At 45.2% G+C, this 24,906-nt stretch overlaps 1 protein-coding gene across 3 annotated transcripts in view; it reads right to left on the reverse strand.

The window, feature by feature from the left end:
- The window catches only part of GINS1 (GINS complex subunit 1), a 278,493-nt gene that overhangs the window by 147,526 nt on the left and 106,061 nt on the right, over positions 1-24,906 (reverse strand). For all 3 annotated transcript variants that reach the window (XM_085612334.1, XM_085612335.1, XM_085612336.1), the window contains exon 4: positions 1,691-1,781. In XM_085612334.1, the coding sequence (XP_085468460.1) occupies positions 1,691-1,781 (91 nt within the window). The remainder of the gene's footprint in view (positions 1-1,690; positions 1,782-24,906) is intronic.

Genomic DNA, 24,906 nt, shown 5'->3' on the forward strand with positions numbered 1-24,906 from the left:
GCCACGCCCCCCTAGCATTTTCAGCGGCAGCTGGGACTCCCTCAGAGCAAGCCCAGGTCCCACAGGGGCTCCACGTATGGTATCAGGCCCATCAGGTATTACAGAGGCAGTACTGGCCCAGAACCAAGAGAGGGCCCGATCGCAGCAGTGTGGCTGCTTCGTAAGCCAGATCAACAGGTTAAATTGTCCCAGGGGCCCATGTGGAGCAGGGCGGTCGCCTCCCAAGGGGCTTATCGGCCCCACTCCCTCCACGCCCGGCCCTCGGCTCACCAGAGTAGATATGGTGGACTTGTCAGCAGCGTCCTAGGCTGCAGCAACTGGGGTGCGGGGCGGCACAGTGTTCTTCCGCTATGGCGTCCCCGGTTCTCAGCACCGATCGTAGTCTCGGTTGGGGCATGGTGGAAGGTAGTGGATCCTTGGCTTCTAACCGGTCCGGATCGTGGTGGATGGTGAAGGAGGTCGGGAGCAGCCTCAAGCTGCGACCATTATCTTGGCTGTCTTAGCCACACCCCAGATTTCCCCTTTCTAATATATTACTTCAAAGCCCCCAGAAAACAAAACAACAAACAAACAAAACAACAAACACACACACACCCACACCCCCACACACACCCTGCAGTGCCCCTCCCAATCTGTTAAGGTTATTGTGTATTGCAATCCTCACTTTGCTGTGATGACCAGCACTGCATTCTATCCTCCAGTGCACCCACTAATGTTTCGAGGCAGTTATCTCAGTAAATGCAGATAGGTTTCTGTCACTGAATAAGCACTTGAAGAGCTTTGTAGCTGCTTTCACACTCCTAGACCAGTGCTGTAGCCAGGATACCAAGGACCCAGGTGCAAGCAAGCAAATGTCCTTTAACCCCCCCCAAACCGGCTGCTACTTTCGTAGTAAAATACAGTAATAATTAGTGTTCAGTGGTATCTGGTGTTACTGCACCTGCTATGGCCCTGTCCTAGACCATAACTCAGCACAGAAGTGGGTCATTTCTGTAATGTACCTCATTACACGGACAGAACTTAAGTGTCACACATTAGCATTAAGATGTCACACATAAGAAAACTGAAACATTGACATGTCACATATAAGTAAGACAAAATCGTGGCAGCTAGGCATCAACTATCAAATAAGGTATGATGGACGTTAAAATGAACAGGGCAAAATATATCCAATGTGTAAAGCTGACTCTTACAACATAATGGTTTGAATTAATAATGGAAAAAACTATCTTATAAAAATTGACCTTCAGCGTGGTTTACTAATCAGAGGTTTAACCAATTGAGCCTGGAATCTGGGTACGGGGTTTGGAAGAGAAAAGCATGATTTAGAATAACACAGTTCTGCCAATGATACAGCCTGATGTTCAGTTCTGCTAGCGCCTCCTTACACTGCAAAGGTTAACAGGATCTGCCAATTAGATTAGAAAATTAAGTGTTTTGAAACCATCAAATGGACTGCAATAAGGCTAAATGGAGTGAAGATGCATTGCTAAAAGTTTAACTGTGTATAAGAAACTAGCTTTTGGATACACATGGTGTACGTAAGAATTTATATTTCGGAACCAAACAGAGCATTCACTTTATTTTTGTGGGCTGTCCATATTGGCAGCATTTGAAATATTCCTCAACTCTTTCATTCGAACAATTTTCAATAACATTTTACACAGTCCAAAATTGAGCCAGTACTAACCTCTTCTGCCGACATGTGGAACCGGAGTGTATTTGGTAGCACGCTGCCATATTCCCAGCGGAGTGCTCGGATCCGCAGCAGACGGTCATACCTGCCGGAGAAAGAGCAAGAGAATGATCAAACTGGCATTGCCTGCAGTCACCAAAGACAAAACAACTACATCCAATGATACTTGTACAAAGCACTTTGAAAAAATAGAGCAATTGCACCTTCTTTCTTCCTTAGTTCAATAAACCTAGAAGATTGTTGTGTGGGTGCTGGATTTGGCTAGACATAATACTGGCATGTATTTTTGGCAATTAACCCAATAATTAAACCATTAAAATTAATTATTTATTTTTCTACTATGATGTTAATGTATCTCTATTAACAATGATATTATAAGACCCTGGTGGTTGGATATACTCTGTGAACTGGCACCAGCAAATTGCTTTGATAAAGGCTAATAATGCAAGAAGGTACAAAGTTCCTCTAATAAAGGAAGGAGGGAAGGGGAAAGGAAACAAAGAGATGTATTGTCATGTGTCTCAGAAAATGAAGCCTGGTCAAGAGTAGCACAGGTTGAGAAAAGAAGGGGGGGAAATCCCTTATTAGAACTAGGGCTCTCACACACCCAGCAAGCTAGGTGTCATGCTTCATCATTTGAGCCTGCCCCTCGTCGGGTCGGCGCTGCAATTCCTGACGGGCTCCCAATATTGGGGCTCTTTGGCGGGGATCTTTTGTTCCAGCCGAAGGGTGCCGTGGGGGTAAGGGGCCCTAGAATGTGTAGATGTGAGTGAATGTATAAAATAGGTACTGTTAGTCAACACGTGAATTTAATAAAGTGGTAAACAGCCTAGTTAAAAACAATAGAAGTTGAGGTGGGTATAGGCACTAGTGGTTTATGAAACTAGTTATGCATGCCCTACTCTCAAAAAGATCAACATGTTTCGTGCCTTGGTAGCCAAAAAATTGGTCACAGCACTTCCTCAGGATCAATAATAAGAACTATCTACGACAAAAGATATGTGACCAGTCTACATACCTAACAGGTTCAATAAGGTAACCTACACTGCTATCAAGAGAATCTTGCAGCAGAAACCGGCGGGTATAAAGGACTCCAAATTGGGTCCCGCGTCGTAGGACGCGCGTAATCCTGAACCTACCCCTACCGCCGGACCTGGGATAAAGGCTAACCTCAGTGATTCAGTTTGAAAATCACATCTAAAGGTTTATTGCCTGAATACGAAGTCTCCAAGATTGGAGGCATATATGGCAAAGGAAGAACACTCTTAGTTTCCAAAGCCGATAAACATTAAAATTGCCAAAGGTACTGAAGAACAACTTTCCTAGAACTTAGAAAGCACAAATAAGTAATAAAACAACCACTTCTTAATTTCTCACACAATGCTAAAACTTTACCAATCAGAAACAATCATTCTCCAGATGAAAAAACATAAATCTTCAGTATTACGCTTTGTCCAAGGCTCTTGTTGTTAATAATCACAAAATACTGAGTCCCCTCACAGTGACCAACAGCAAACTGCTATGACAACATAAACTTTTCTTGTTAAATATCCCAAGAACAAACATCATACAGAAAGCTAATTATAGCACTAAAACCCTGCAGCTGATTCAGATCTGTTGTAAATCATATATCCATCACAACTGACGTGTCCTTTTCTTGTTCCTTGTGGATGATGAACAGAAAAAAAAAAAAGAACTGGCAAAGAAAATAGGTCCTGGTTTAATGTGCTAATGCACATCAGAGCGAGACAGGCAGGAGTAAGCCAGTAGGAGCGGACGGAGAGGGTTATAGCTGTGTAGTAGTCCCTTAAGGCAGAGCACTGCAAGCATTCAAAGGGGGCAGAAGAATACTCCTAAACAGTCAATAGTATTGGGTGAGAGATGAATACTCCACTGGGCTGAACCAAGAAGTGCTTGACAAAATTGCTAGCCAATGTCTGAAAAAAGCAGTTCGAAGAAAGTCATGGGTTAAATGGGGCAGATCCAAAGCCCTCTCTTGGTATATTATTAGTAATAGGTCAGTTTGACAGGTGCGCTGTTAAAACACAGACAAAGAAAATCATTTAACCTAATATAATGTGGACACCAACCCGTTAAGGCAAATCTAATTATTGAAAATTATATTTGGTGAATAACAGCAATTAGTTTGGATTATGTACGAAATTGGGTTATTTTTTGGGGTGGGTAAATACCCACCTTCAGGAATCACAAAGACTGAACCTTCAAAGTCACTCAATTAACCTGAGCTCAACTTCCTGGCAGCTACGGCACAAAGCAGACAGGCTTAACTTAGGGCAATGTGTAAAATATTTCTGGAGTACCAAAACCATAATATAATCAAAATACAAAGTTATAAAAATCTCAAACCAAATTAGGAAACATTGATAAAAATGTAATGAAGAAAGGACACTAAAAGGACAACATTTAAAGATCACATTTGTTATTTTTTTTTAGTATGACTAGCGCCAAGAAGCACAGAATGCCAATGATCGTCAATGGGCACGGTAGACCGGGACCTAGGCACAATTTGAGTCTGGACACAATGGAGCGTGTGTCAGATACACCAAACAGGTTCATCCTGGTCTAAGATTTTACCTTCTTACTTACTCCTTTAAGTCCAAATCCACAATAGAGGTACACTCTTAAAGTCCTTAGGGGAGACACTTGGTTTCCTAGTGTGTCAGGCAGAGGCCAACAGCAAGGTCCAGTCAAGGTCGAGTTGCCTCTGGTCAGATGGGGCAGTTGCAGGAGTGGCTTCTTGTAGCTTGTTATATCTCTGAGCTTGATTAGGCAGTTAGCCTTATGACCCTTGCAGTCCCCTTCTTTGTCCTGGGTAGAAGAGGGAGCTGGTACAATCCTTCTGTGCTCCACTCAGTGCACAGACGGCAGGTCCAGTTCAATTGTGTTCTTCCTCAGGTCCATCAGTGTTCTGAGATGGGCGCCTGAAGGTGCCACATTTATGCCTGAAACCAGCTAGTGGATGAGATTGACTCCTGGGAACAACCTACCCAATGGGGTAAAAGTTCCCGGTCCAACCCTACCCACTGTTGTCACTTTAAGGAGGACTTAGTCCAGACAACACTTGGGTGGAAGTGTGTGTGGGGAATGTACCTTGATAATCCTAGTGTCTTCCTACAGCTAACACTAAAATCTACTTTGAAGCAAACACTGTAACCAAAATAAACCCAGAGGCAGAAGTGTGGTAGGACAAAAGCAGGATCTTTAGAAACCAGGCAGTGATTACGCAAGAATTGTCTTGGCATCCTATTACCTTCCTTTGAAGTGCATCCCAAGTGGTTTGTGTGAACCTATCACACCTGTCAAGCAGTATGTGACAGTGGAATGTCAAAAAAGATGCTGACAGCCCTTACCCGTCTACTAAACTCAAATGAGTCATCCCTGCCCATTCAGGTCGACCCGCCAACCACAGTGATCTACTGCGCAACTCCTGGGAGTAAATTCAGACCTATTTAAATGCTAATGACTGGCTAGAAGAAGTTGGAGAGTAAATGTTGGAGAGGATGTGGCCTAACTGTTAGAGCAGTCGACCTCGGAGCTGGGGAACCGGATTAGAGTCTCAGCAGGGACGATCAACATCCTGTGATTCTGGGCAAATCACTTAATTTCCCCGTGCCTAACAAAAATGAATGTGTCCTTCTGTAATACAACTGATGCTCATGTAAAGCGCTCGGATACCTTCAGGTCTAGTTCATGCTATATAAAACTCCAAAAACTAAATAATTTAAATTAGCCTCTAAGAACTTCAGGCTGAGAAAAGGTAATTTTCTAAAAAATTATTTCCTTTAATATTTATTAAATATTTGACTTTCCCAAAGAATTGGATATTTAACGATTATTAAAAAAGCTATTTTTCTAGCTAGTCCAATTCCTGAGATACAGCATTAGGATTTTAATCTGTACTCTGGTTTTGAATATAGGACAGCTAACCCTGCTACAGTGAAAAACAGATTCTGGGTGCTAGTCACTGTAAGGGCATGTTAACCGTAAATGTATACATTTCCTACTTTTAATCACCATTATGCACCCGGCCGCGTGGGCAAAAGGCCTACATAGAGGCGATTTATTAATATTTAAAATGGAGGTTATGACCTGTAAAAAGGATTCATATTGACAGGTCAAATTGCCGTTTTTTTTTTAAACAATTTTTATTGGGTCAAAAAAGCACAGTAATGCAGTTTATCCAAAAACAAAACATAAATGGAGAGAACACCGTCGGGGATAAATAAATGTCCCCCCCTATGTTTATTCCACGCGGCCCACTTACAGTCCCAGTTTTTGGGGCATCCTCTATGTTTGAATACATTCTTCACGGCAACCATGGCTCGGTCCATGTCTGCAGCCCATTGCACAACCCCCGGCACCTCTCCCACACCTCACCTCTGTGCGAGATTTCGTTTTGCAATGCTCCATCCCAATGAAACCCATGACTGCTCAGTTTGGGTGAGGTCAGTGGCATCCCAGATATTTAACAGACGCAGCTTTGGGGCCATTGTCAGGGCTTTGCCCCGGCGATTCTCAGTAGTTCTGTGACAGCTTTCCAATATTTCTGGGCGGTTGGGCATTCCCACAGTGTATGAAAGAAGATCCCATCCTGGTGACATTGTCTAAGGCAGTAAGGGTCAGTTCTCCTACCCATCTTAACCAATATTCCTGCGGAGAGATAAACTCGATGCAGGATTTTGAGTTGGACCAAACGCAGTCTCATGGGAATGGAGAGCTCTCTAGGGGAAGCTAAGGCATCCCGCCACTCCCCTTCCTCCAGTGCCCAATGGTCGGACTCCCAATATTGTCGCAAGCGCGTCAAGAGATCGGGCAATTATTAATTAGCTTTTTGTAAGTGAGGGAGATGGCCTTCTTGGCCATGGAGTCGAGTATCAATCTGTCTTCCAATGGGGAAGCATGAGGGAGAGGGTCTTCCCTAGGTATCGCTGCCTTGAACGCATGGCTGATCTGCAGATATCTGTATATTTCAGAGTGTGTGGGTTCCTACTCTCTTTACAGGTCGGCTAAAGTCATTAACCCCTTGGTAGTCCATATGTCCCCCACCCGTGATATACCTATGAGGTCCCACTTGTCAAGCCGTGCATATGTTCCCAAATGTGCCAAACGATCGGGTTCCTAGAGTGGGGTCGCTCGTGTGATTTTATTGTGCCAGTCTAATTTTTTGTTGACCTTGTGCCAGGTTTCAACCGTGCAGGGACGTCTTAAGGATTGTGGGGGCCCTGGGCCAAAGATATTGTGTGGGCCCCTTTTCAAATAGCTTTGAATTTATGATCCAGTTTAGCTCTTTTATGCCCTCTTTGGCCAGGTCACTCACAATGCACACACACACTGGTCCAAATTCTAAACCGGTCTACATTCTAATATTTAGGATAGTGATGTGTTTTCAATATTGTAACACAGCAGTAGCTCACTAATATTACTGCAAATAATCTCTGTGACATACGAATATGTAAGGTCCTTTTTTGATCTAAAATAAACTTTTTATGTATGTTGTATGAAACAAAAACACATTTCTCTGCAAAATGTTTCCAATAGACTCTCACACATCACCCACATTAAAAGTAAATGAAAGGAAAACGGTATTTGAAACAATCTGTTGAAGAATGATTCAAGGTCATCCGGGAATGAACAGAGCTGGCTCTCTCAGGGGGCCCCCTGACAGGCTGGGGCCCTGGGCCAGAGCCCACTTTGCCCATGCCTTAAAGCGTCTCTGCAACCGTGCCAGGTTTCAACCGTGCGTGCCATGGGTCCGATAAGTCCCAGTCTATTGGGATTCGTGTACAATGCTCCATTATATCCTCCCCGTCCCATAAGCCACAGATCAGTGCGTAAACTCGGGTCCCAACTGTCTCCATGAGCCCAGCGGTTGACTGCCACCAACTGGGATGCTTGATAGTACAACCGGAGGTCAGGTAGTGCAATGCCTTTTTCGATTGAGTGCTTGCAATGTTCAACACTCCGTCCATCATCCCATTTGGTTTTGCTAGTGCAATTACTCCGTCATACCACCCAGCAGAAAGCTTTTGCATTGATATACGTGGAGCCCGACCATCCCATAACAAGGTGCGCACAGCACTTTCAATAGTAGAGAAGTAGGAGTCGGGAATCTTATTGGGGGTATTTTGGAGCACATAGAGGAAACGGGGCAACGCCAGCATTTTAATAAGGGAGCACATCCCAGAAGAGAAAGAGGGAGGGAGAGTCAGAATATAATATCGGCGAGAAAGCACATCAAGGTCTCTTGTAAATTTGCTTCATAAAAACAGGATGCATCTGTTATGTAAATGCGCAGGTAACGAAAGCCCTCCGATGTTATTGGTATTTGATAGTCCCGTGGTATGTGCGGTGGTGGGCCGTGGGGTAAATAGATTTGTGATTTGGACCAGTTGATCGTTTAGCCCGAGTGGTCACTGAATATGCGAAAGATGGATTAGTTACTTAGCTGTAATCCTAGTTCTCATTCAGGGGTATACTCATCAAAGTCATAATCTATGAATAATCCCCGCCCACGTGCGGGATCGCGGAGCATATAGAAAATACATATATATGCATATGTCAAAACATATACATGCAGCCTAAAATGTTTCTAACATGGCAATGCTGAAATTACATAGGTTTGCATTGTAGTACCCCTAACCCATAAGGAAAAAGGGAAGCACTAAGCCAATTGTCACACAACAATGCTTTATTGCCATAAAGCAAACTTGTAATTGCAGGCATTTGCCTGTAGGCTGCAGTAGAGTATCAAGAAAACAAAGAAAACTGACACCTTGCCATTAAGGCATTAGAGTAGGGGGACCGTGCCTTTAAGACCTGCAGGAGACCCCCTGCTCCCATGATGCACCACAGGTGACAGTTAGGTCAGTTCTTTTTGACGGTGCACTCGCACCGGAGTAGATCTGCAATCAATAAACAATAACTTGAGGAGAAATGCTCGTCCGGGGAGGTGGGTGGGTCGCTTATGACTTTGATGAGTTTACCCCTGGATGAGAACTAGGATTACAGGTAAATAACTAATCCTTCTCATCCAGGGGATACTCATCAATAGTCATAATCTATGAATAGAGTAGCAAGCCCATACCCAAAATCTCGTGGACGAGCAATACAGCATCTAGAACATGCATTAACATCACATTCGCATAGCAGTTATGCAAACAAATTCCTCAAAGAGGCCTGCCCCACCTGGGCGTCGGCCTGTGCGTCTGAATCTAGGCAATAATGGCGTGTAAAGGTATGTATAGAGCGCCATGTAGCCGCTTTGCAAATTTCAGACATGGGAACGTTGCGAAGGAGAGCTACAGTAGAAGCTTTCCCTCTAGTAGAGTGTGCTCTTGGTCTAACCTGTAGAACCTTGTGAGACAGTTGATGAGACAAGGCTATACATGAAACAATCCATCTAGAAATAGACCTCTTGGAGGCAGCCAGCCCGGTATTTGTTGGACCGTAATTGACAAAGAGCCTGTCAGACTTTCTAAGCGAAAGGGTTGTAGCAAGATAAAATTTCAATACCCTCCGGAGGTCTAGAGAATGTAAAGCTCTCTCCGGGGGAGTGGTTGGCTGAGGAAAGAAAGTGGGCAGCGTGATAACCTGATTAATGTGGAAATCCGAGACCACCTTGGGTAGGATGCTCGGATGAGTACGTATACCACTCTATTGGCATGGAACACAGTGTAAGGTTCCTTGCAGCAGAGGGCCTGAATCTCACTTACCCTGCGGGCAGAAGTGATGGCTACTAAGAAGGCAGCCTTCCAGGTCAGATGCTGCAAGGATGCCTTATGAATAGGTTCGAAAGGAGCTCCCATCAACTTAGAGAGAACAATGTTGAGTTCCCAGGGAGGGGAAGGAGACCTCACTGGTGGAAATACTTTCTTAAGCCCTTCTAGGAAATCTTTGACTACCGGCATCTGGAAGAATGAGGCCTGGGTAGGAGATTTTCTATAAGCTGTGATAGCAGCTAAGTGGACTCTGATAGATGTATACTTTAAACCAGACTTTGCCAAGTGCAATAAGTAGGGGAGAATAACCTGTTCTTGACCCTGGATTGGATCAAGGGCATTATCTCTACACCAAATGTAGAACCTCTTCCACTTGAAGGCATAAGACTTCCTAGTGGAGGGCCTTTTTGCTTCTCGAAGAATGTTCAAACAGTCCGCCGGAAGATCTAAATGTCCGTACTGGATGACTTAAGGAGCCATGCCGTCAAGCGAAGAAAGGGGAGGTTGGGATGGAACACTCTCCCCTGGTTCTTGGTCAGTAAGTTCGGCAGGCAAGGCAATCTCCGGTGTGGCACCTCTGACAGCTGGAGTAGATCCGGGTACCACCATTGGCGAGGCCACTCCGGAGCTATAAGGATCATCCGCGTTCTGGTCCTGTAGAATTTCTGTATCACCGCTGGGATGAGAGGGAGAGGAGGAAAAGCGTACAGCAATGTCCGCGACCAGCTGATCAAAAGTGCGTTCCTCTGAGATCCCTGTTGAGGGAACCTGGAGGCGAAGACGGGGCATTTTTTGTTTGCCGCGTCTGCGAAAAGGTCGATGTCCGGTACTCCCCACTGCCGGAAGATCCCTTGGGCGACGTCTTCGTTGAGCAACCAGTCGTGCGCTTCGACGAAGTCTCTGCTGAGGCCGTCTGCCTGCACGTTCAGGGTCCCTGGCAGGTGAACAGCGATGATCGAAAGGCCTCTCGCCAGTAGCCACCGCCAAATGGACTGAGCTTCCAGAGATAGGACTCGTGATTTGGTGCCTCCTTGCTTGTTCAGATAGAACATAGTTGTTGTGTTGTCTGTCTGAATCTGAACGTGGCTGGTTTGGAGAGACGGATACAGGGATTTGAGAGCCAGATGGACTGCTCGTAGCTCCAAGAAGTTTATGTGATAACTCTTTTCGGTATTGGACCAGAGACCTTGTACCTGAAGCTGGTCCATATGAGCACCCCAGCCCTGCATGGAGGCATCTGTGACCACTGTCTATGTCGGAGGCGTCTGATGGAAGGGGACGCCGTGAAGCAGATGGGAGCGTTTCATCCACCATCTGATGGAGTCTTTGGCGGCTTGGTGAAGAGAGATAAGATCTTCCCAGCGACCGGACCTCTGATCCTCTAGCGCTTGTTGTAGAGGACGCATGTGAAGACGTGCATTGGGCACAATGTAAATGCACAAAGCCATCGACCCCAGAAGTTTATGCAAAAAAACACAAGCTACGGCTGACCATAAGTTAAGCACTTCAAATCCCAAATTTTTGAGTTAGAAGTTCAGTTCCTGTGCACAAATCTTCCTGGAGCATGCCGTGGATCGACTCCACTGTAGACCAGTTATATGAAAGAAAGGCAAAAGAGGAAGGTGCACCAGTAAGAAGTCCAGGTTCAAACAATATCTTTGAAATATTCTTTTAATTTTGTGGTAAAAAGACTCGCAGCCGAGTTTCGTTCCACACTGGAACTTCTTCAAGGCAGAAAACATGCAACATAACCACATTTAAATACCAAAAACACCACAGAACATCACATGACACAACGATACATTCTATCCGATAGTCGATTGTTTCCAAAGCTACCAGAGACAAGTAATACATCAATTAAAAAAAAAATTATATAAATAAATGTGAACGAGATCAAAAAATTCACGAAAAAGACAAATTTGCCAAAGAAAAACATCACGACATTTATATCATCAAGGAATAAGGCACAAAACAACATTTATATCACATATATATTGTACAATAAAAATACTGCATACACGCATATGAAAAAAATTATATAAAACATTCAAACATCGTCAGCACCCATTTTCAGGTACCTATGACGATGTTTGAATGTTTTATATAATTTTTTTCATATGCGTGTATGCAGTATTTTTATTGTACAATATATATGTGATATAAATGTTGTTTTGTGCCTTATTCCTTTATGATATAAATGTTGTGATGTTTTTTCTTTGGCAAATTTGTCTTTTTTGTCAATTTTTTGATGTCGTTCACATTTATTTATATATATATATATTTTTTAATTGATGTATTACTGGTCTCTGGTAGCTTTGAAAAAAATCGACTATCGGATAGAATGTATCGTTGTGTCATGTGATGTTCTGTGGTGTTTTTGGTATTTAAATGTGGTTATGATGCATGTTTTCAGCCTTGAAGAAGTTCCAGTGTGGAACGAAACGCGTTGGCTGCGAGTCTTTTTACAAGAAAATTAAAAGAATATTTCAAAGATATTGTTTGAACCTGGACTTCTTACTGGTGCACCTTCCTCTTTTGCCTTTCCATCGACCCCAGAAGTGACGACACTTGCCTGGCTGTGGGGAATGCAGTGTCGAGAAGTCTGTGGCATTTCTGAAGCATGGATAATAACCTCTCCTCCGAAGGACACACGCTTGCCTTTGCGGAGTCCAGAGAGGCGCCCAGGTAGTGAATCCGCTGAGTGGGATTGAGGACCGACTTTTTGTAGTTGACTTGTAATCCCAGCCACTGTAGCAGATTGAGGCAGAACGAGAGATGGCTCTGGAGTCGAACAGGAGTGGAACTCTTCAGGAGCCAGACGTCTAGATAGGGATAGACGAAGATCTTCCGTTTGCGGAGGAAGGCAGATACCACCGCCAAACACTTGGAGAATGTCCGTGGGGCGGATGAGGCCAAACGGCAGAACTCTGTACTGGTAGAGCTGACGAGAGATCTGAAACCTGAGGAATTCGCGATGTTTCACTGAGACAGCAATATGAAAATAGGCATCCTGCAGGTCGATGGCACACATCCAGTCTCCCTGGTGAAGATGCGGGAAGATTTGATGCAGGGCTAGCATTCTGAACTTTTCCTTCTTGACAAATCCGTTGAGCAGACGCAGGTCGAGAATGGGTCTGTACTCTTTGACTACTCCTCGCTTTTGAACTAGAAAATAGCGGGAGTATACTCCTTGATTTCTTTGCAGGGGAGGTACTTCCTCTATGACGTTCTTGGAGAGGAGAGTAGCTACTTCGTTCAGTAAAAGCCGATTTTGAATTTGAGGAAGGTGCTGCCTCCGTGGGGATACTTGCGGAGGGGGAGACTTGAACCTCAGCAAGTTGCCATGCTGTACAATATTCAGTACCCATCTGTCTCTTGTGATAGCTTCCCACTCTTCCAGGTGAAAACTGATACTTCCTCCTACCGGAGTGGCGAACGGGCGCGGAGGAAGTAAGACCTCACTGCTTGAAGGGCTGCTTGGTGGCGGACTGTTGTTGCTTTGCGTTCCCTCTCCCTCTGCCACGACCCCTTTGTTGGAATTGGGGCCTCTGCTGGTTCTGAGAGGACCATTTAGGTGTTTGAACGCGCTGATGAAAAGCGCGCTTGTCGCTCTGACGAAAGCACTTCCGATATTCCTTGCGCTTTTCCAGCCCAACAGCTTTAACGGTGTCCATTTCTGCTTTCATCTTGTTCATTTGGTCATCAGCGTGAGCCCCAAACAAGGATGAACCGTTAAAAGGCAAATTAAGAATTTTCTTTTGAGCATTGGGCTTGAGGCCTGTTAGCCGCAGCCAGGCTGAGCGCCGAGAGCATACGCCATGGGAATCGCCATGTGCGGCGAGGTCCGAAGCATCCGCAGCCGCACTTACGATCTGATTGGCTACAAGCCCACCTTCAAGGAGAATTTCATTGAAATCCTGTCTGTCTTCCCTTGGAAGTTTTTCAGCAAATCTGGAGAGGGAATCCCAAGGCGAGCGATCATAACGCCCCAGAAGGGCTGAAGCACTAGCCACCCTTATGTATGAAGCAGAAGTGTTGCACATCTTCCTGCCATAGGAATCCATTTGCTTACTGTCTTTCTCTGGGGGGACAGAAGAGGAAACAGACGCAGAGTGGGACTTCATGGCAGCCGCCACAATAACTGAGTCCGCTGGCGGGTCCGCTCTTAGGAATAAGGGATCCTCGGCAGGAGCCTTATACTTCTTAGCGATTCTTGAAGGCACAGAGCCCACCGTAGCAGAAATGTGGCCATAGCTGGCTCCAACAGTCCTGGCACCAATGGCAGCAAAGGTCTGGGTGCTGAACGGTCATGCAAAGTATCAAATATAATTGATGTGGGAACCACCGGGGTGTGCAACGTGATGTTCAATTTCTGCGCACCTCTACCCAGGACGTCAGAGAAAGTAGCGATGTCATCAATAGGAGACACTCGTGATGGAGGTGTAGAGGAAAAGGTCGGAGAATAGTCCCGGACCGAGGACCTTATGGAGGAAGACCAGGTGGGTGATCTAGTGCGTCGCCTCTTGTGGGGACGGTCACTGTGATGAGCCCTGGACCGTGATCTGTGTTTAGAAGGAGATCTTGGCCTTCTGTGAGGGGAAGGACGATCCCTGGATCGTGACCGGCGAGGAGACAGTGACTTTGGCCTACCAGGAGGAGACTTGCTTCTACGCGGAGAAATCCTGGAGGGAGAGTACGTGCAAGAATAGTCCGAGCCCGGACTTCTGCAGTCACCTGTACCCACATTCTCCAACCAGCGAGGTGAAAGTCCAAACTTCTCTGGAGCCTTAGGTGATTTCTCCGGAGAAATCTGTACGATATGTAGACCTGGAGATGATGAGCGATCCCCTGAAGATCTAGATCAGGCTCTAATCTTCTCCGTGGCCACTGCAGTTCTATCCTTCGACGTCGAACGTCTCGACGTCGATGATGTTTGTGTCACCATCGGTGCCGATTGCTGGGAATGCCGTTCCGCCCTCGACGGTGGTCTCGACGCCGATCGCCTACGGCGATGCGGAGACCTCAACCTTCGTCGTCGAGCTGGTGACTTCGCCGTCGACCTTCGCCGTCGAGTTGGCGACTTCGACGTCGACCTTCGCCGTCGAGTTGGCGACTTTGATGTCGACCTTCGCCGGCGGTCCGGTGTGTTAGACGTCGATCTTCCATGACGTCGAGTTGAGGTTGATCTTATCGACGTCGAATGCCTTGACGTCGATCGACCCACTTGCGGCGAGATATACGTCGTCGCAGCTCTCGACGCTGACCCCCTCGAGGTCGGCGGAGAGTGTCTCGACGTCGACGGAAGCCTAGACGTCGACGGAGACTGTCCGGATCTCATCGGACTAACAGCCTTCGAGCCCGAAGGGCTGTGCCTCGACGCCGACTTACTTGTATGCGGCGGAGAATCTCGACGTCGAGATGAATTTCTTGATGCAGAAGTAGCCCTGGGTCTTTTAGACAGTGACTTCGACGGCGAATCTCCTGGAACCTTGGTCTTCCTGGGATCAGGAGAGGTGGTATGCTGCCGTTTCTGAAGTCGTCTAGCTGAAGAGGGTGGTTTTAAGGATGAATGGTCGCCTTCACGACGGTTTCTTTCCTTCTCCGTCTGGGCATGCAGCTTAATGCGCTCTCTATCGCGCAGAGTGCGCCTGGAAAATTTCTGGCAGTGGGGGCACCGGTCAGGATTGTGTGAAGTTGGCAGACACACAATACACACAGAGTGTGGATCCGCCAGTGCCATCTTATTGCCACAGGAAGGGCATTTCCTGAATAAAGCAGGCATTCTGACTGGAAAAAATTTGAAATTATTCAGGAAACCAGCAGAATAAGCTTTCAGGAGCCAGAAAACATCGAATTTTCTGAAAAACCTGAAGTGAAAAACTTTCAGTCAAAAAACTGAAGAGCTCAAGCTCCAGGATCCTCATAGAAGGAGCCGGAAAAAAGAACTGGCCTAACTGTCACCTGTGGTGCATCATGGGAGCAGGGGGTCTCCTGCAGGTCTTAAAGGCACGGTCCCCCTACTCTAATGCCTTAAAGGCAAGGTGTCAGTTTTCTTTGTTTTCTTGATACTCTACTGCAGCCTACGGGCAAATGCCTGCAATTACAAGTTTGCTTTATGGCAATAAAGCATTGTTGTGTGACAATTGGCTTAGTGCTTCCTTTTTTCCTTATGGGTTAGGGGTACTACAATGCAAACCTATGTAATTTCAGCATTGCCATGTTTGAAACATTTTAGGCTGCATGTACATGTTTTGACATATGAATATATATGTATATATATGTATTTTCTATATGCTCCGGGATCCCGCACGTGGGCGGGGATTATTCATAGATTATGACTATTGAGGAGTATCCCCTGGATGAGAAATGGAGAATGCGGTGGAGGGTACATGTTGGAGAAGCCTTATATAATACGATATTGTGCGCATATAGGGATATTTTGTCCTCATGATTCTCAGTCCATTTAAGCCCTTGAATCAGGGGATCTCCCCGCACGCAAACTGCCAGAGGTTCCAGCATTAAAGCAAATATCAATGGCGACAGTGGGCACCCCTGCCGGGTTTCCCTGCCCAAGTGGAATTTTCTTGACATGTGTCGGTTTACCACCACCTGCGCTGTTGGGCTTGCATACAAGAGTCTGATCCAATTTATAAAGTTGGGCCCCAAATCCCATTTTCTCTAGGACGGCAAACAAGTAATTCCATTCAATGGTATCAAAGGCCATTTTGGTATTTAGGGACAGCAGGATCACATCCTCTTTGATCGTATGCTGTCAGCCCAACACTCCATGCAGACGTTGCAAATTAAGGGCAGTGTTACGGCCAGGCATAAAGCCTAATTGATCCAGATGAATTAACCCGGTGAGTAGTGGATTAAGTCTTTTGGCAAGTACCTTTGCACGTATCTTAGCTTCAGCTGTGAGTACAGAGATAGGTCTGTATGACTTATAATCCGTAGGCCGTTTGCCTTGTTTGTGAAGAACCACAATAGAGGCTAATCTGAACTCTTCTGGCAGTGTGCGTGTCTCATAGCTCTCGAGATACATTTGAAGAAGATGAGGAGTTATCTTGGAAGTTATAGATTAAAAAAATTCAATTGGGAGCCCATTAGGTCCCATAGCTTTGCCCGAGCGAATGCCAAGAAAGGCCAATCGTGGGAGCCCCCTCAAGAGAGTCTCTATCCTCCCAGGACAGGGCAGGAACTTGTCGAATTGCAGTTTTTACATTGCTACAGTCAGGCTACACAGGGCAGGCCTGAAACCATGTTTGCACTGCCACTGTAGTGGCTGGCACAATAGGTGCTACAATCCATGGGTGGAATTTAACTTCCAGGCCCTGGGTACACTATGTACAATCTACTAGGGACTTATAGGCAAGTTAAATATGCCAATTAGTAATATGTCAATTCAACCATGATTAAAGGGAGAGCACAAGCACTTTACCAAAGGTTGGCAGGTTTAAGGTACACAGAGTTCTAAAGCCTGCAAAAACATAGGGTCTAGCAAAAGGCAAAAAATCCAGGATGATCACGCAGAAATGCAGATGTTGTAAAGATCCTGATTCTTCAATTGCAACCTATAATGCTTGAATCTCTTATTAGTTGCAGAGAAAACACACTGACAGACATTGCACTAGTACTGTACAAACTACATTCACATTCAATTGATTTCAAACATACTTTTCTTATATAAAAAGAAATATCCTAGGTAAGAAAGTTGCAATGTGTGGTTTTAATGTCTCAGATGATTGTATTGTTGTTAAATAAACAGCATTTATGCACTATGAGGCGAATTAATGTTCACTTTCTCTGTCAGATTTTCTTTCTGTACAAGCAAATTGCTTCTTTGTTAGACTACTACATTTTGTCTTTAAAAAAAAAAAGACATGCAGACCTCTTATTTCACTATTAACCATATGTTGATCTTTCACAGCAGGATCCCGAGGGATCTCCCCCCCCCTTTTGCACACGGCCGTGCGATGCTGGAAGGCAGCCCTGCAGTACACTGGAACGACCCCTGCATATGCGGGGAACATACCCCTGCTTGGTGTACCTTTGCAAGATGGATGCTTGACGACGCGCAGGCTGACGCCTTGGTTGGATGTGGCGGTCAGCACGGTGGCGGATCTTTTTAGAGACGGGATGTTAATGGATCACGATAATTTCGTACGAGAAACCGGGGCTCCGGATCATTTATACCTCTTACACGCAGCACTATTACAGTATGTCAGGACACAGTGGGCCCCGCAGAGACAAGAGCCAGACACGAATGATCTGGTTAAAACACTTTACTATATGGGGAGGGGCAGACACCTCATTAAATGGCTGTATGTAGGGCTGCGCTCTCATACACAAATAGATCTGCTGCCGCTGCGCACAGCATGGGAGGGTGACATAGGCAGAGCCTTAGAGGAAAGGGAATGGGAGAGGGTAGTGGCACACCCGAAGAAGGTATCACGGAATGCAAGGTTCAAGTTCATCCAAACCATGCTCTTACATAGGGCATACCTTACACCGCATAGATTAGACAAGATGTACCCAAATACAGAACATCATTGCCCTAGATGTCGAATAGAAGGAGCGGATCTCATACATATGGTATGGTCCTGTCATAGACTTGGAGGATACTGGGATTCGATTAGACGCCATATGGCGGAGATTACACACAGAGAAGTGCCGGCTACAATTGAGAGCTGTATCCTGGGATTAAGGGTGGGGACTTCAAAATATAAAGTGCTGAACAGGTTTTTGAACCTAGCGCTTTTATTGGCAGTGCGAGCAATCACCAAGAGATGGAAATCAAAAACGCCGCCCACAATCTATGCATGGCATACCGAGATGGTGAGATGGGGGAGTGCAGAGAGTGCAGCACTGAGGCGGGAGGAAGCGAGAGGGTTAAGGAGGACTACTATAGCAACAGAATGGGATGCTATTCTGGAAGCGGGCGAGCTTTAGATGTAGATTATCCTGCCACAAACGACAACACGCAGGGTAGTGGCTGAGACCGAGACACGGGCAGACCGGCACAAAGCGGTAAGAAATGTGTATGATGAGGGAAGCGGCTAGATACAGACTGAACAGGATGAGGAGAGATATGCAAGGACCCAGGGAGACAGGGGTGGGGGGAGGGAATGTTATTATTGTTGTGGTTATATAGTATTTGCCGAATCGTGCATTATGGTAGACAATTGTAGGAGCCGGAAACAGCTATGGGAAGTGGACAAGAAGCTTTTTTACAGTGCAAGTTATATGTAAGAGTTATTATGTAATGTCATGCCACTGTAAGACCTGTGCAAACTTGGTAAAATAATAAAATTATGTTTAAAAAAACAAACATATGTTGATCTTGTTTGTATGGACTTTTCATTGTATTTTTGGGTTATGTGACGGTCAGACTAAAAGGTTTGAGAACCGATTTGCATTAACTCATATAAACATACAACACCCTTGCCCAAATCAATGTTATTAAAGTATAACCTCCAATAATAGCACTGTGACCATGCCATTGCTGTGGTTCGAATAGGGCACATACATAGGCAATTTACTGCCTGAGCCTAAACAAGACTTTAGGTCTGAAACTATCCAAAGATCTTTGTAAATTCCTTTATAAGCAATGGGAATTTCATTCTGTAAAAAAAAAAAAAAAACACACCTCCAAGATGCATTAACTGGGTCACAGTTGTACAGAAATGACACTAACGAATAGGCACAGCTTTGTCCCTTGAGAGCAACTATTTCTTGGGTCTGATCCATAGAAACCGCGCAAAAGTGATTGCGGCTTCACTTCCAAACTGAAATGCGAACAGCAGAACTACTGAAACATCTTAGCACGTTAAAATAACTCTGAGCGCAAGGCATCTATCCCATTCGTCGTCTCTCCTGTCTACCAACCCTTAAATCTGGCAATAACGAGTTTCAAATTCAGTGATTGGTTTAAAAGTAGCAATCTGGTACTATCTAAATGGCAAAGATGGGAATGCATTGGTAGTGGAAGAGTACCTAACGGACTGAAAGATAAAGGGCCAATGAACACTAAGAACCACCTCAACTAATATTTTTGTAAGCGGTGAAAGTCCTATTGATGACAGGTAATTGATGTACGAATAACAGCACTAAAATAGTTTTAACAATGATAAATACATGATCGATTCTTCCGAATAAAGCAGCAACTGATTACAGGGAAATAAACCAGAAAAGGCAAAATACAAAGGTTCTACATACTTTTGAGAAAGAAAGACACCATTAGCATAATCAACTATAAATTAAAGACCGAGACAAAAAAAGAAAACAAGCATACATATCTTCTGCAATAAACTTAAAAATTTCCAGTGGATAAGATTCTTTAACCTAAAAAAATGAAAATTCCTTAAAGGAATCGGCTGCAAGTATGCATGACACTATACAAAATGCAAAAGAGGCATTCAAAGCTATGCTGCTAAATATAAGTCATGATAGGTGGAAACAATCCTAAGAATGAACAGGTTAGACAAACCCAAAGGCCCTGCAGAAATTCTAAATATGAAGAGTAAGCTCTGTCTCAGTCAACTACAAATCACTCTGTAGAGCAGTGTTTCCCAAACTGGGGGTGGCAATCCAGTGGTGGGTGATGACCCAATGGTGAGTCAAGAGCCCATTTTTGGTGGGCAGTGCAAGTCCAAACAATAAATAAAGATGCCTTTAAATTCTGTATTTACCATGTCACATTTCCTGTGATTCAAAGACAGAGTTCTTATGTCGTGCTGTGTCTTCTGAAAAATTGCTGCTTATTTCTTTTTTGACATGGGGATTGGTGTTTACAAACTCCTCTCACTTTGCAGTCAGAGAAAGAAAAGTAAAATATGTGGCAATTGTGCCGAGATAAAGGGTATGTGAAAGGAAAGGTTATAGGATATACGTTTTTGTAACTCACAACAAAATATAAAAACCTGTACATGAACTTTATACATTCAGCAGTTAAGAAAGCAAAAATTAAGCACTTTTTTGTAATTGTGAAGTGTGATAGAAAAAGATATTATTAGGAGCAAGACAAATCAAGACACTTTACTTGGTGATGCACAAATGATAAATGTTAACTGAAAAACCGAATTCTGTGAATTAACATTTGTGTGTAATATATCAGTAAAACTGTATCAAACTTAGTGGTCATTCCAATGGGAAATCCTGCTTCTGTAAATGACGGTGCGCTACCACAGGATGTTTTAATTGCATTAAAAAAAACACCCACCTCTTGTCCATTAAAGCTGGGTGGATCGCAAACGTTTGTTGTTCTAAAAAGTTTGGGAATCAATGCTGAAGAGTGAATCTTCCAGCAGGATTTCTATTTTGTTTGTAACAAAGAAAACAAGCATTGGCATAGCCAATAGGTCTCGCTTTTGGGACCGAATAAATGTTTAGACAGAGGTATTGGCTTTGCCAATGTTTTTAAGCTATGTTGCAGAGCTGTGTGGGTGCTGTGCAGCATGTTGAAAGGTTATTACAAAAAAGTGCTAAAAGCATTTTTTTTTTAAACTTTGTTTATTAATTTTTACATAGAAGTTAAGCATAGGAAAAATACATGAATGCCAAAGGCAGCAAATCAGAGCATAATGAGAAAAACACCCGCACAATAATGACAATATGTAGATGTGCACAACCATAGCAGTCCCTCTTGAGGCCTCCAGTTGCCACTGTATTTAACCTGAAACATAAAGTCAGCATATAATTTTTACATGTCAAACCAAACCCGCAAACCTAAAATGCAATGGTACAAGGTATCAAGCCAGATATCAACATGATCAGATTAAGAGGCCCTTGTCAGCAACCACCCACTATCAGGATGAGGATTACAGTAGTGAGTTACAATGGTAGGGGGAATATCAATGTGCATCTCCAGTCTCCGCTGGGTGCTCCAGGAGATATCTCTTAAGTGTGTCCCAAATATATCAGCTCGGCATAAATGTCTGCCTGGTCCTGCCAGAGTATTAGGTCGTTAATCCAGTCCTTGAAATTGGGCACGCGACCGTGGCCCCAGCGGCAGGCCACACGTCGTCTGGCAAGGAGGAGAGTAAATTAAACAAACTTGCAGTATGCCACTGGTATCTCCTCTGTGTGCCCCAGTAGAGCGAGAAGGGGGGAAACTGGGAGTTGCAGAGAGGTCATCGATTCCAGCACATTGACGACGTGCTGCCAGTATGTAAAAACGGCGTTACAGCTCCACGGGAGATGCAAAAAGTCAGCAGCCTTCTCCTTGCATCTGTCTCGCGTAGTTTGTATTTGTGTAGTTTGACTGGGGTGTAATCCATGCAGTGCAGGTATTTGTAGTGAGTAATTGGAAGCCGACTGCTGGAAGAGACTTGTTCGGTTTGCCTACAGCAATACAGCCACTGGTCGTCTGTGACCTCATGGCAGAGATCAGCGCCCACTTATCCCGGGATGTGCAGGGTGTGTAAATTGCCTCTGTGTACAAGCTGCGATAGAGTGTGGACACCAGATAGGATGGACTGTCAGTACGCAGAACGTGATGTAGGGGTGCAACAGTAGGGGGCCCTTGAGGGTAGGAAGGTGTATACTCCTTAAAACCTTGCCGCAGGCGAACATAGAGAAAGAGATTGCATGGGCGAAGGTGGCGTGTCTTTAAATAACTGCTGCGAGGTGCGGAACCTGCCATTGAGATAGAGGTCCCCCCAGCAATTATTGTTATGTTTAACTTTAGCCTTGATGAAGACCCCTTCCGCAAGTACAGGCATCTTGGAGTGGTATGTAATTGGGAGTAGCGGAGAATATAATATGGGATTTTGTAAGTGACGAGCAATGCGATTCCACGCCATGACTGTGCAGTCAACAGATGTCGGGCATGGCTTTCGAGGTGTGATTGCAGTCAGTATGGCCCCGTTGAGTAGAATAGGGTCTGTCAGCCAGTGCTCAGTTGCGACGTGAGGTGTATATCGGGGGGGGGGGGGGGAGGGGGCAGTGTAACCAATAATGGGTATAATGTGCCTGAGCACAAAGAAAACATAGTTCTAAGTTAGGCACATCAAACCCCCCTGAGAATAGGGTCGCGTGAGGGTATCAAACTGGAAGCGCGGTTGCTTGTCACCCCAAACTAATCTTATTAGCTCTGAGTGGAGCTGAGAGAAGAACGGTCTGCCCGAATCATACGGTATATTTAAAAATAGATATAAGAGCTTTGGGAGAACAACCATATTGATGAGCGAGATCCGTCGTGCCATAGTAAGGGGAAGGACATTCCACCGTGTGATACCGCTAGTGATGTGATCTAGTGCGCGCCCATATTTGAGTCTCATTAAGTCCTCGCGATCGATGGTTACATGTATCCCCAAATATTTCACTTCCGTGGCGCACCATTCTATGGGGAAATCAGTAGGGAATTGCACTGCAGATGGTGTGAGCGGAAAAATTTGTGATTTGGTCCAACTGATATGAATTCCAGAGAGACCTCCGAAACGTACAAATTCAGGGAGGATCGGGTTGAGATTCTGCTGGGGATTTTTTATATATAGACTAACATCATCTGCATAGAGTGAAATAAGAATCGGGCGGAGGAAACACCGATGGGCCTTTTCCTGGTGGTGCTGTCTAATTTTAGCAGCTAGCGGCTCTATGGCAAGGGCAAACAGGAGAGGAGAAAGTGGGCAGCCCTGCCGAGTGCCGCGAGTGAGGCAGAAGGAGGGGGAGACATGACCATTAATTAATATCCTCGCCGTGGGAGAGGCATAAAGCAGCCGGATCCATGCCAAGAAACCTAAGGGGAGCCCAATGCATTCAAGGATGGTAAAAAGATAGTCCCATTCCAACGAGTCAAAGCGTCCAAAAAAACGTCCAAAAAAACGGCCACTAGTGGCGTCCAAAAAAACGCCACTAGTGGCGTCCAAAAAAACGGCCACTAGTGCCAGCTTAGGGTCCACAGTCTGCAGGATGGAGAAAAGAGTACGGAGGTTATGGGAGGTCGCTCTTCCGGGGATAAATCCCGCCTGATAGGGCAGTACCAGCTTCTCCATCAATAAGCTGAGGCGGTTGGCTATAAGATTTGCAAGGATTTTTCCATCTGTATTGATGAGAGAGAGGGGTCGATAGGATTCACAGCGGTCGGCTGGTTTTCCAGGCTTTAGGAGGGAAACAATAAGCGCCTCTCTCATTGATCCAGGGAGAATATGGGCCTCTTGAGCATCCATGTATACCTCCCTCAACACTGGGATCAATTGTTCAATGTAAGTCTTATAGAAGTCAATGGGGAGGCCATCAGAGCCCGGGGCCTTGCCCGATGTCATCTGCATGATGGCTGTCCTGAACTCGTTGTCTTCAAACAGAGCCACCAAGAATTCCCTTTGATTATCGCCTGGCCACCCCAATGTGATATTTTCAAGGAAGGAAGTAAAATCTGGGGGTTCGGTCCTTCGGGACTTGTAAAGGTTTGTGTAAAAGTCAATGAAGGTATGTAATATTGCAAGACTATCTCTTTGATGAGTCCTGAGTCATCCACAACATCCAGAATATAGTTGGAGAAGCAGGGTAGTCGGATCTCCGTCGCCAGCGCCCTGCCAGGCCTTTCCCCTACCTGCACACAGTGAAGTATTTGCCACTAAAGCGAACCTCTCGCGCTGCTGTGTCTGTATACTCAGTGATTGTATCTCTAAGTGTTACTTTCTGAGCCCCAGTGGGATCCTGCCACATATCTGTTTCCAGATGCTTTATTTCCCTTTAGAGGCAGCGCAATCTACGACGTATATCTCTGAGGACTCCAAAGCTTTTTGTTATACAAAAGCCATGCACCGTTACTTTAAAAGCCTCCCAAAGGGTGCTCATATGAGTGACGGAACCTTTATTCCGAATGAAGAAGTCAGAGATCTCCTCCCCAAGCTCCCCCTTGATGGCAGTATCTAATAGCGCTTCTGGCACTAACTGACAGGTTCGGGGGGAGGCGATCAGGCTAGGGGGCGTGGTCCAAATGGGTCTGGCCATGTGTTCCACTGAGTGAATCCAAGGAACAACCCCTCGGGATACTATCCAATAATCAAGTCTCGACCAGGAGGCGTGTGCTGTAGTGTAATATGTGCCTTCTCTCACATCTGGGTGCACATGTCGCCAGGCATCTATCAGCCCATGGTCAAGAAGCAAATGCGCTAGCGTTTCATGAGTTTTTGTGTAGTGATGAGGGAGTCAGCAGTAGGGTACAGAGCAGTATTAAAGACCCCCCCACCAGATGACGTGCGTAGATCCCACTTTAAGAATGTGTCCCCATAGAGTAGTAAAGTAGTCCGGGTCATCAGTATTGGGCCCGTAACAACAGACAAGTGTAACTGACTGCGTACCCAGTGTGCCCCAGAACATGCAACTTCTAATAGAAGGGTCTCTGAAAGTGCCGCCCAGAATAAAGGGTGTGTTCCTTTTTAAAATTAGAGTACCGCGTAGTAGGTAGAATAAGAGGAGTATACCCGCTCCGCAGCCCATCTACTACCAAAGCGGGGAGTGCGACGC

Source organism: Triturus cristatus, chromosome 6, assembly GCF_964204655.1.
Source record: "Triturus cristatus chromosome 6, aTriCri1.1, whole genome shotgun sequence".
In the NCBI taxonomy this organism is placed as follows: Eukaryota; Metazoa; Chordata; class Amphibia; order Caudata; family Salamandridae; genus Triturus; species Triturus cristatus.